We start from the raw sequence: 13,429 nt of genomic DNA on the forward strand, positions 1-13,429 counted from the left end.
ATCAGACAGTAGAGGCAAAGGGTACTGAAATTTGACCGTGATTTTATTAAGAAGGCGGTAATCTATACAAGGTCTCAGAGAACCATCCTTCTTGGCCACAAAAAAGAACCCTGCTCCCAATGGCGATGACGACGGGCGAATATGCCCTTTCTCCAAGGACTCCTTTATATAACTCCGCATAGCGGCGTGTTCTGGCACAGACAAATTGAAAAGTCGTCCCTTAGGGAACTTGCTACCAAGAATCAAATTAATAGCACAATCACAATCCCTATGAGGAGCTAGGGTACTAGACTTGGGCTCATCAAATACATCCCGGTAATCCGAGAAAAACTCAGGGACTTCAGAAGGAGTGGAGGAAGAAATTGACAATAATGAAACATCCCCATGTACCCCTTGACACCCCCAACTGGACACTGACATTGATTTCCAATCCAATACTGGATTATGGACCTGCAGCCATGGCAAACCCAACACGACCACATCATGCAGATTATGCAACACCAAAAAGCGAATATCCTCCTGATGCGCAGGAGCCATGCACATAGTCAACTGGGTCCAGTACTGAGGCTTATTCTTGGCCAAAGGTGTAGCATCAATTCCCCTCAAAGGAATGGGATGCTGCAAGGGCTCCAAGAAAAAACCACAGCGCCTGGCAAACTCCAAGTCCATCAAATTCAGGGCAGCGCCTGAATCCACAAATGCCATAACAGAATAGGATGACAAAGAGCAAATCAGAGTAACGGACAGAAGAAATTTAGGCTGTACAGTACCAATGGTGACGGACCTAGCGAACCGCTTAGTGCGCTTAGGACAATCAGAGATAGCATGAGTGGAGTCACCACAGTAAAAACACAGCCCCTTCTGACGTCTATGTTCTTGCCGTTCAGCTCTGGTCAAAGTCCTATCACATTGCATAGGCTCAGGCCTCTGCTCAGAGGATACCGCCAAATGGTGCACAGTTTTGCGCTCACGTAAGCGCCGATCGATCTGTATGGCCAAGGACATTGATTCATTCAGACCAGCAGGCGTGGGGAACCCCACCATAACATCCTTAAGGGCTTCAGAAAGACCCTTTCTGAAAATTGCTGCCAGGGCACACTCATTCCACTGAGTAAGCACAGACCACTTTCTGAACTTCTGGCAATATACCTCCGCTTCATCCTGACCCTGACACAAAGCCAGCAAAATTTTCTCTGCCTGATCCACAGAATTCGGTTCATCATAAAGCAAACCCAGCGCCAGAAAAAACGCATCTACATTACGCAATGCAGGATCTCCTGGCGCCAGGGCGAATGCCCAGTCTTGAGGGTCGCCACGCAACAAAGAAATAATGATTCTTACTTGCTGAATAGGGTCACCAGAAGAGCAGGGTTTCAGAGCAAGAAACAGTTTATAATTGTTTTTGAAATTCTGAAATTTAGATCTATCCCCAGAAAACAAATCAGGAATTGGAATTCTAGGCTCCAACATAGGATTCTGAACTACATAATCTTGAATGTTTTGTACCCTTGCAGCGAGTTGATCTACACTAGAGGACAAACCTTGAATGTCCATATCCACACCTAAGTTCTGAACCACCCAGAGTTTAAGGGGAAAAGAAAGGCAAAACACACTGCAGAGAAAAAAAGAATGGTCTCAGAACTTCTCTTTTCCCTCTATTGAGATGCATTAACACTTTGTGGGCCAGCTGTACTGTTATGGACCTGGTGGTTAGGTGCACCAGGAATGACCTGATAGTTAAACACGGAATCAGGATGAGCTCTGGGGAAATGGGAACTCTGCTGACCACAAACCCTAATCCTATCAACACAACTAGAAACAGCCGTGGAGCGTGCCTGACTCTGCCTAGACACCTCTTCACAGCCTAAGAGCTAACTACCCCTAAAGAAAGGAAACAAAGCCTTACTTGCCTCAGAGAAATTTCCCCAAAGGTAAAAGCAGCCCCCCCACAAGTATTGACTGTGAGATAAGAGGAAATCACAAACACAGGATGAAATAGGTTTTAGCAAAGAGAGGCCAGTCTAACTAAACAGATTGAGGATAGAAAAGGGATCTTTGCGGTCAACACAAAAAGCTACAAAAACCACGCAGAGTGTGCAAAAAATACCCCCGCACCGACTCACGATGCGGTGGTGCCACTCTGCACCCCCAGAGCTTCCAGCTAGCCAGGTAGTTTCATGATAGCAAGCTGGACTAGAACTTAGCAAGAAAAACCATATGTAACAAATGAACAAGCAGGAACTTAGCTTGTGCTGGAGTAGACAGGTCCTCAGAAAGATCCAGGAGAGATCTGAACCAGTACTAGAACATTGACAGCTGGCATGGAGTAACGATCTGAGTGGAGTTAAATAGAGAATCAGCCTAGCCCCAAACGAGGGCAGCTGGAGAAGGAATCTCAGAACCAGCAGCTCCACTCACAGCCACCAGAGGGAGTCCACGGACAGAACTCACCGAAGTACCATTCATGACTCTCTCAGTCTCTCAACTGGTGGCTGACGTCATCTCTCATCTCCCAGGGCAGGTCCTTCCTTCCAGTTCACTGGCAAGTGGTGACGACGGACGCCAGCCTGCTTGGCTGGGGTGCGGTTTTTCGCCATCTGACTGTTCAGGGCCGTTGGTCAGCGCAGGAGTCAACTCTGCCGATCAATGTCCTCGAGATTCGGGCCATCTTTCTGTCCCTTCGCCACTGGGAAAGGATTCTCAGGGGCCTACCAATCCGAATCCAGACGGACAATGCCACGGCTGTGGGGGGGGGGACTCGGAGCTCTTTGGCCCTTGCCGAGGTATCCAAGATCCTCCTCTGGGCAGAGACAACGGTCCCGGTGATATCCGCGGTGCATATCCCCCGGCGTGGACAATTGGGCCGCCGACTTTCTCAGCCGTGAGGGTCTCGCGGCAGGAGAATGGTCCTTGCACCAGGAAGTCTTACATCAGATTTGCCTTTGATGGGGGACTCCGGACATGGACCTCACGGCGTCTCGAACAAACAGGAAGGTTCCTCAGTTCGTCTCCAGGTCTCGCGATCCTCTTGCAGTGGGCGTCGACGCTCTGGCCATTCCTTGGTCACAGTTCGCACTGCCCTACCTGTTCCCACCCCTTCCCTTGCTTCCCAAACTGTTGAAAAAGATCAAAGCGGAAGGGGTGCCGGTCATTCTGATCGCCCCGGATTGGCCCAGGAGAGCTTGGTTCGCGGAGATCGTCAACCTTCTCGCGGACGCCCCCTGGTGCCTTCCAGACAGGCCCGATCTGCTGTCTCAGGGTGTAATAATTATAGGGGATAACTCAGGAGACTCTTTGCGTGGAACAAGACAACTACAGGACACAGTTTTATAAGTGGTAAAGTCTATATTATCACACGGTGATTCAAACAGGTGCAGAGAGAAACTCAAGTCCACAACACTTGGTGCAAATATCAAATGCAGCTCAGCAGTCTATAGGAAACTTCAGAGGAAAATGCAATCACGCAGAAAGTCTATGAAGCACAATTATTCTTGAGGATACTTGACACGAATAAGTCCTTGCTTAGTCCAAAACACAGATAGATATGCTTATAAGGCAGTTCAAATAATATCTTAGCTCAACCAGGGAGGTCTGGGTAATAGTCTCAGGTTCTTGCAGAGCAGAAACAGCTTACATGTCCAGCAAATGCAGATGGAAGCAAACACGAGCAGCAGATGAAGGAGGATTACTGGAACTGGTGTATGCAGCAGGAACTCAGAGCAGAGTAGCAGGATAACCCCACAGGTTCACAGGAGCAGGTATATAGCCAGGGAGTCACCAGAGGTCAGGAGCTGGATGCAAGGCAGAATACTCTAGCACAGACTGAAGGCTAGGGTGGAGTTTTATAGCAGGAAGACACAGTGCACATGAAACCAAAGACGCCATCTTGGAAAAGGGCAGTAATGCACAAAAAGGTAATAAAAAATGTTCAGAGTCCTGACACTGGGTCCGATCTGCCACCCGAATTCTCGGTCGCTCAGTTTAACGGCGTGGCTGTTGAGACCGCAGTTCTAAGAGCGTCCAGCCTTTCGGACCGGGTGATTCACACCATGATCCAGGCTCGGAAGCCTTCGTCTTCCAGGATCTACTATCGTACCTGGAAGGCTTACTTCCGTTGGTGCGAGTCCAACCGCGTTCCATCTATGTCCTTTTCCCTGCCTTCCATCTTGGCCTTCCTTCAGGCAGGATTGGATTCGGGCCTTGCTCTTAGTTCCCTAAAGGGCCAGGTTTCTGCGCTCTCCATCCTTTTTCAGAAGACTTTATCTTCTCGGCCACAGGTTAAGACCTTCCTTCAAGGAGCAGCCCATGCTGTCCCTCCGTATAGGGCCCAGGTGGACTCATGGGATTTAAATCTGGTCCTGGACATTCTGAGGGTTTCCCCCTTTGAGCCTCTCAGGGAGATTCCCCTTTCAGTTCTATCGTGGAAGGTGGCCTTTCTTGTGGCCATCACTTCTATCCGCCGCGTTTCCGAGTTGGCGGCCCTCTCTTGCCGACCTCCGTTCTTGGTCATTCACCAAGACAAGGTGGTCCTCAGGCTTACGCCTTCCTTACTTCCTAAGGTGGTTTCCACCTTCCAGCTCAACGAGGACATCATTCTACCTTCCTTTTGTCCAGCTCCGACTCATCCTCTGGAGCGATCATTGAACAAGCTGGACCTCGTCAGGGCAGTGAGGATCTACCTGGATAGAATGTCCGCTTTCCGGAAGACGGATTCTCTTTTCGTCATTCCTGAGGGCACGCGTAGAGTCCTACCAGCTTCTAAAGCGACTATTGCTCGCTGGATCAGAATATCAATTCTGGAGGCTTACCGGGTCAAGAACAGAGTGCCCCCTCCTGGGATAAAGGCTCACTCTACCCGGGCAGTCGGCGCCTCCAGGGCGGTGCGCCACAGGGCTTCCGCCCTACAGCTTTGCAAAGCGGCAACCTGGTCTTCCATCCACACGTTTGCCAAATTTTACAAGGTCCATACCTACGCTTCGGCGGACGCCAGCCTAGGCAGAAGGATCTTGCAGGCGGCAGTGGTGAGTCCTCTGACCTGATGGAAGTCCGTTTTTCCCACCCTAGGGACTGCTTTGGGACGTCACATGGTTCCTGTGTCCCCCAATGAGAGGCGATAGAGAAAACAGGATTTTTGGTTGCTTACCGTAAAATCTGTTTCTCGGAGCCTCCATTGGGGGACACAGCACCCTCCCATGTTATTCAGTTTCTATTGTTCTGTGTTCTATGACTGTTCTCATGTTTACAGTTCTCATGTTTTTCTCCTACTGCTTTCTCACTAACTGAAGTGCATAATGCCAGTCGGTGGGGTGTACACTGCAGAGGAGGAGCTAACTTTTTTTGTGCATACTGTCAGCCTCCTAGTGGCAGCAGCATACACCCATGGTTCCTGTGTCCCCCAATGGAGGCTCCGAGAAACAGATTTTACGGTGACTGGCAGCGGCTTACTTCTTTCTCCCTATCGAGAACACAGGAGTATTCCACTGAGAGTGCATCAGGAGGAACTGTCTGTGTATGGGCAGCTTTAGCATTGCCATCCTTGCTGAATGATACTGTTGGTAATAAACCAGGAATAGTTTTTTTCTGAACGGTTTGTTTTTTTATCTCTTTAGAGACAATGTGTGGAATATGCTCTGAAGGCCCAACCTCTGCGGAGGTATATACCCAAGCACAAATACCAGTACAAGGTCTGGTACATGGTCAACTCCACTGGATTTGAGTACATTATGTTTGTTCTTATTCTTCTCAACACCATCGCCCTGGCCATGCAGGTAACTGACACCGTCAGTAACTCCATCTATATCGGGACATACCATAGTCTAGCATTGCGTTCTTGGAGAAATAATACATAATGATAAAGTATTTAGACTTCTAATAATATAAAATATATTTTTTTATAAAAATAATTATCTATGGATGCAATATAGCTACTAAATACTTTTTTTTCTATTATATTAAAGCATTATGAACAGTCACAGCCATTTAATTATGCCATGGACATCCTTAACATGGTTTTTACTGGTCTTTTCACTGTGGAAATGGTGCTGAAGCTTACCGCATTCAGACCCAAGGTCAGTCCAATGTGTCTGATTATCCCGCATTTGTCCCAGGAGTCCGTTCTGATGCGTATATGACCACCCCGGGCTGTGTTTGGCTCTTAATATGCTGAAAAAGTAGTATACTTTTACGCTATAAGGATAATACATAGTTTTATCCACTTTGTCTGGCTAGCATTACTTCTGCGATGCCTGGAACACATTTGACGCTTTAATCGTGGTGGGTAGCCTGGTCGACATTGCCGTGACAGAAGTCAATGTAAGTACTGGACTGATGAAAATTAAGTATAAATACACGGTTACATACTCGGTAGTCCTAGAGAGAATAAATGGAGTGGTGGCGTGTGGTGGCACGGCTACTGTTCCACTCCAACTGGGCACTGCAGAGCACCATTCTCCTGGATTCTCACTGATCTGCAAGTTATGACCTATTCTTTAGATTAGTGATAACATTTAATGACTGGAATAATCCTTTAAATGTCCAATGACCACAACCAGGTCAATTCTGAGTTCGTTAGACCCCCATATATCCATCCCCACTGCTTATATATCTCCTGATTCTTCATGAGTCCCTTTTTCCTGGACATTACATGACTAAGATAGCGTGCCTGATTGTCAAAAATAAGTTAGTCTAGATCTCATCCCTTAATTTTCTGCTGTCATAAGCCACATTTTTATCATGAGGATCTCAAGGGCATCAGCTCCGCTTCTGCCACAATGGTTGGTATAAAAGAAAACTCGATGGCCGTATTGAGCACCAATGTAAGGGTGTTCGATGATCCACTGCCTATGGCTGACAACCTTCTGCCTTCAGCCACAAGTGTATGCATCTAACCTCAGAGAATAATGACTGACCACTGGTGGAAAAAGATGCAAAAGGAATCCTGGTGATGCCTGAAAAAATCCCATTCGAATTGTCTGTTCCAAGCAAAAGCAACAAAATCAGTTTCCACATCCTGCAGTAAGGAAGAGCTCAGCACAATGGAGATTATGGGATCTTCCAGGGCTCACAAATCTGAACATTCCCACAAGACATGCCACAGTGATAAATGTAGGTCCTTCCTTTGTAGAAAACGGGGCAGGAGGCTCTCGACCCATATCCTGACTGATGACATGGTCGACAGCCACCAGATCCAGGCAGAGAATGGAGAGGTAGACTAGCCACGCATGTGCATTATTATGTTCACTTTTATGGGAGTAATTGAAAAAGCCAAGCAAATTTCCATACTTAACTTAGAAGGGAGCGCAAGATACAAATACGCCGATGACCTAGATTTAGCTGCCAATGGTCACCTCGCCAGACAAGTCTGAGGACCCCTATTCCCCACATAGCCACAGATGCCAAAGGATATGGATACGCCATAAATGTTCAAGGTGGAAATGTAAAGGCAGCTTTGTTACTCCGCCAAGGAAACAGTAATTTGGCTCCTTGTCTTTCGTGTGCCAGATTATTGGGATTTTACTGTTGGCATTGCTATCATTATCTATCACATGCTTGGTTCCTGATGGCGTGTTTGTATTCATTGATGGATTTGTGTATTAATTGATGTTATCTCTCTATATATCGTCATATGGATTCATCATCATCATCATCATTATCATCATCATCATCATCATGACTGCCACCATCATCATCCCCTACTATTGACACATATGTGTGATGCAGAATGGAGGGCATGTTGGGGAGGTACGTAGTTCCTGTAATACCTTATTCCATCATGGAGATGTATATACCTCATCTAACCCCAAAGAAAAAGGAGCTAAAGGTTCCACTCATTCTACAATAGACTTTTTCACCAAAGTCGTAATGTTCCCATCACATAGCCGTCCATACTTTTGTGACAGTTTTGCACAAAGGATCTTAATAAGAGGCTTTTCTTCCCCCGTTTAATCTCCCCAACCTCATAAAACCTTCCCTCTTCTCTTCCTATCACTAAAAGCTCCTTAATGTCAGGAGACCATTGCAGAGATCCAGGTAAGGTCAGGGGACCTCAGCAATGACTGACAGCATTTTAATGTTTTACTCAGCAAAGAAACAAAAATTCCTCAAAATTTAAGCAAAATTACGCTCATTCATCTTCTTTGCTGATAGTGGCATGTAAAAGTTTGTGCACCCCTGGTCAAAATTACTGTTATTGTGAACAGTTAAGCAAGTTGAAGATGAGATGATCTCTAAAAGGCTAAGTTAGAGATGACACATATACTTTGTATTTTAGGCAAAAAAAAAATTGTAATTTTTTCATTTTAATAATTTCAAAAAGGAAAATGGGCAGATGCAAAAGTTTGGACACCTTACATGGTTAGTACCTAGTAGCATGGTTAGTGCCTAGTACCTTTTGCAAGCATCACAGCTTGTAAACACTTTTTGTAGCCAGTTAGAAGGATTTTTATCCATTCTTCCTTGTAGAATTCTTCCAGTTCTGTGAGATTCCTGGGTCGTCTTGCATCCTCTACTATTTTTAGGTCTAGCCTCAGATTATCAATGATGTTCAGATCAGGGGACTGTGAGGACCATTGTAAAACCGTCAGCTTGCGCCATTTGAGGTAGTCTATTGTGGATTTTGATGCGTGTTTAGGATCATTATCTATTTGTAGAAGCCATCCTCTTTTCAACTTCAGCTTTTTTACAGACGGTGTTATGTTTGCACCAAGAATTTGTTGAAATTTCATTGAATCCATTCTTCCCTCTACCCGTGAAATGTTCTCCGTGCCATTGGCTGCAGCACAACCTCAAAGCATGATTGATTCAACCCCATGCTTAATGGTTGGCGAGATGTTCTTTTCCTGAAATTTTGAGCCCTTTTTTCTCCACACATACCTTTCATCATTGTGGCCAAAGATTTCTATTTTAACCTCATCGGTTCACAGAATTTGTTTCCAAAAGTCATCAGGCTTGTTTAGATGTTATTTTTGCATACTTCTGACACAGAAGTTTATGGTGAGGACACAGGAGAGGTTTTCTTCTGATGACTCTTCCATGAAGGCCATATTTGTGCAGGTGTCTCTGAACAGTAGAACAATGCACCACAACTCCAGATTCTGCTAAATCTTTCTGAAGATTTTTTGCATTCAAGCGGGAGTTCTGATTTGTCTCTTTAGCAATCGTACGAGTAGCTGTCACTGAAATGTTGCTTGGTCTTCCAGACATTATCTTGACCTCCACTGTTCCAGTTAGCTGCTATTTCTTAATTACATTTCAAACTGAGGAAAGGGCAACTTGAAAATGCTTTGCTATCATCTTATAGTATCCTCCTGGTTTGTGGGCCTTCACCATTTTCAGAGTGCTAGGCAGCTGCTTAGAAGAACCTGTGGCTGTTGTTTTTTTTCACAATGTTAGAGGAGGCTGGGTTTTTATGAATCTGCGAAGTTTGCATCACCTGGCCTTTCCCAACTATGATAGTGATCAAGCCATATCCCTAACAGGCTAATTAAGGTCTGAAACCTTAGTCAAATTTATCTGAGCACACAAATCTATATAAAGGGTCCCCAAACCTTTGCATCAGCCCATTTCCCTGTCATCTTTAACTTTCGGCCTTTTAGAGATGGTTTCATCTTTAACTTGCTTAACAGTTCACAATAACAGTAATTTTGACCAGGGGTGCACAAACTTTTACATGCCACTGTATACATACTGTAGATGGTGCTGTGATCTTTATAACCCATTGCTATAAAATCTCCATTTCGTTAGGCTAAAGCCTATTTGCTAAATTTTTGAAGGGGTAGTCCCATTTCAGAAAAGGGAATTATTTATTTTTTTTCTCAAAAAAGCAGAGCCACCTTTGCCCATAGGCTATTCTTGGTATTGAGGCACAGGCCTAAATGGTGCCAGACATGTGTACAGGGCCCAATTCTCAAGCTAAGTGCCAGTCGCAGAGCAGAGGTGAATATGCCATAAATATCTGAGATGTGAATTTCCCTTTAACTGTATTTAAAGGAGTTGTCTGACAGTAAAACATAATATATATATATATATATATATATATATATATACATATATATATACATATATACTAAAGAGACATAGGTAGCTTTAGGCACAACCGCAGATCAGACACATGCCTCTCTAGAGATCTCTGCTAACTCCAAGAAGTGGTGTGTGCCCTGTACAGGAATTACAGTACCGCTGTAATTGGCAGCAGCGATCAGGTGACTAGAAGATCTCATCATCAGAGAAACATCAGATGATTCGCCCTTCTAGTCACCTGACCGCTGGCTGCAGCAGTGCTGTGAACTGGACTCGACACAGACCACCGGAGCCGCCTGCACTGGATCCGCATGGGGGTTAGACGGATGAGTATACCTTAGTTTATTATTATTTTTAATCAATCCATGCCTGAAAAAATTAAAATATCAACGCCTTAAGTGTTTTTGAGCTCCCATAATGCACTGCTTCACATGAAACCAGAAAAATTCTGGATTTCTCTTTCTAAAAGAACATAATATCAAGATGATTAGAGTAATGTTGTAGCAAAATATATTGAACACTTCATGTACATTTAGATAGTGGAATATTGTAATATTTGTGTAAAATTAGAGTTTCCCTTTAAGCTGGATCCTCTCTTATCTTTCCTGTGCTCCTCCCCAGAGTTCAGAAGACAGCTCCCGAATATCCATCACCTTCTTCCGTCTCTTCCGTGTGATGCGTTTGGTGAAGCTGCTAAGTAAGGGGGAAGGTATAAGGACATTGCTGTGGACGTTTATAAAATCCTTCCAGGTGAGTGCAAGCAAATGTGTGAAGTCCTGAGCCGGCTGCTCGGTGCACGATGATGGGACGTTCATGAGATGGGATGTCATGCAGATACGTTCGCTAATCAGCGCTCCAATGTCGAGACGTCACATCCTAGTGGTGGGACGTAGTCAGCTGCCATGATGGTATATGTAATTTGAGAATAAGGCGCACAACTATAATAAATATAATAAGGGGGAGATGCAAAAAGCCGGTAGTAAATAACAATATGAGAGAAAAGGAGGAGAAAGCACAAAGTTGTCATGATTAAGGGAGCTTAGTCTCCAGAAACGCGTTGAGATTCTTACCCATATGGTTCGTGCTGAAGTCTGTATCCTCCATGTTTAAAGTTTGTGAATAAAGAAAACTCTTTTTTACGGACTCGGTGAAGCTGGACATTCTTTTTTTTTTAGGAGAAAGCACTACCGTATTGCCTGCACACTACACCACACAAATATATGAAAAAATATCCAACTTTATTTGGTACACCATGACAAAAACATAAAACATAAGTAAAATTATACAGGCACCCCACTCATGAGCCCCCCATCATATATAATATAGAGTCCATAGGATGCCAACAGAGAAATTTTAGTCACATAAATGCAAAATAGATAATTATAATACACAACACAGTATATATATAAAGAATCCAATGCACCTAAGACAATAGAAAGATGTAATAATGGGGTGGAAACCCCTAGATACCCCTGAATATATTCAAAGCAGGTATTATCCTACAACCAACAAATACCGACATGGACATAGCCCACTGATCAGTATAAACCAAGCTCGGTCATAGCCTTCACATATAAAGACATATATAATATACAGGTAGCCAACAGGCCACAACATATGTATAATAAGATAAAGGCTAGCCAGGGCCAAATATAGATAAACCACAATAGTGGTGTGGATCAAAAATTCACAGGGTAAGAAAATATACCCAATAGCTGGAAAATAACTTGCCAGGGTAAAATGGAGAGTCCAGCCCGGTGGGGGACAGAAAGATGGAACCCAGAGTGAGGCGCCGCTAAAACGACCCAACGCGTATCGCCGTAACCTGTACGGCTTCGTCAGGGGAAGCAGCTGCCATGATGGTAAACACAAGAAACCAAGTCAAGGCATGTTCCTCTTTTCCTAGTTGTGACAACCAACATGTCACTATTATAACATGGCGGCCAACTAACTTCCCAGGTCCTGACAACACTTCCTAGATAATGCGATAATGCATACAACACCCCAATACTGGTTATACCATACATACCAGGAAGCGATTGGCTGTGAAATCCTCCATGGCCAATACTTCTGATGTCCTCTATACATATGTGGTCATTATCTGCATAATGTGTATAGGAAGCTTAGAGGGTTATTCCCCCATCTTCATAAATGGGTATTGTAAGTGCTTTTAATATGAACAAGTTTGCAATTTACTGCTTGTTAAAATTGCCAGCCATTCCTGAGATATTAACACTTTTCCACTGTTGACAGCTCGCTGCCTTGGAGACCGACTACCATTGCTGGACAGGTGTACGTGTGCAGCACTTATAAGCCCTTTTCTATTGAGCTTGTAAGCACTGTTTTAAAGCTGCCCAGGACAGCTGGATCACACTGTCACCTCCTAATCTCAGCCAGATTCAGAGCAGTGCTTACAAGCTAGATAGCAGCGGTGGTTGGTCTCCTAGGAAACAAGTTGTAGTCAAAAGATAAGTGTTACTATCTCAAGAACGGTTGCAAATTTTAATAAGCAATAAATTACAAAAGTGCTTGTTCCTACAAGCGCTATCCAACAATACACATTTATGAAGATGGATATACCCTTTTAAAGGTGTCCATATACCTTAGATAGCACTAAACCAAACACTCATATTGCTGGCAGCCATCTGTTTCACCTCCCCTTTATGTTTTCAATGAGGATAGTTTATCTCCTGGTGAAACAAAAGGATCGGGCGTTGTAGTTAAACATGCCCAATCCTTCTTTCTCTCACGAGAAACTCCGCATTACTTACCTTACCCTACCCCTGCTCTGCCTTGAGTTCTTAATTACAGGCTGCAAATAGTCACGAATACACCACACTTGATCGCTGCAGTCAATCACTAGGCCCAGCAGATCATGCCTTCCACTAGAATCTAATTTGTATAGGGGGCCTGTATGGGGACAAACATTAAAAAAATGAATCGAATAACAATAAAAAAAAGGAAAAAGCAACAGGGGCATCAGAAAACCCCTGAGGGCTCCCAAAAATACAGTAAGTGCATGAATCTATGGTGGCAACATGCCATCGTGTAAAGATCATGCAACTCTTCTACGTCTATTACTGCGGAGTGAGATACCATTTCAATGGAGCTGCACATTTGTATATAGAATAAAACTACAAATTATAGGATACATGGTAGAATATTTTGCAGTTCTGGATCATTGTGGGATTTCCTACTGAACCCATGGCATATAGATCCGCATTGACGACTTTCCTTCACCCGGTATTGCCGTGGCAGTGACAGTATCATCCTTTGGCTATAGAAGTTTTTTTTATGAGACTTTTCTCATCTCCCCCTATGATGTTTTCTTCCTCTAGGCTTTGCCATATGTTGCTCTTCTTATAGCAATGATATTTTTCATCTACGCCGTCATCGGCATGCAGGTGAGTCA

At 44.3% G+C, this 13,429-nt stretch overlaps 1 protein-coding gene across 3 annotated transcripts in view; it reads left to right on the forward strand.

Annotated features, from left to right (window-relative positions):
• The window catches only part of CACNA1F (calcium voltage-gated channel subunit alpha1 F), a 155,748-nt gene that overhangs the window by 91,466 nt on the left and 50,853 nt on the right, over nt 1-13,429 (forward strand). For all 3 annotated transcript variants that reach the window (XR_013221168.1, XR_013221167.1, XM_077283865.1), the window contains 6 exons: nt 5,610-5,768; nt 5,958-6,068; nt 6,229-6,312; nt 7,720-7,740; nt 10,639-10,767; nt 13,356-13,421. Coding sequence is in view for 1 of the 3 variants with exons in the window: in XM_077283865.1 (XP_077139980.1) it covers nt 5,610-5,768; nt 5,958-6,068; nt 6,229-6,312; nt 7,720-7,740; nt 10,639-10,767; nt 13,356-13,421 (570 nt within the window). In the remaining 2 variants the exon portion in view is untranslated. The remainder of the gene's footprint in view (nt 1-5,609; nt 5,769-5,957; nt 6,069-6,228; nt 6,313-7,719; nt 7,741-10,638; nt 10,768-13,355; nt 13,422-13,429) is intronic.

The sequence above is a fragment of the Ranitomeya variabilis genome, chromosome 2 (assembly GCF_051348905.1).
Source record: "Ranitomeya variabilis isolate aRanVar5 chromosome 2, aRanVar5.hap1, whole genome shotgun sequence".
Classification (NCBI taxonomy): Eukaryota; Metazoa; Chordata; class Amphibia; order Anura; family Dendrobatidae; genus Ranitomeya; species Ranitomeya variabilis.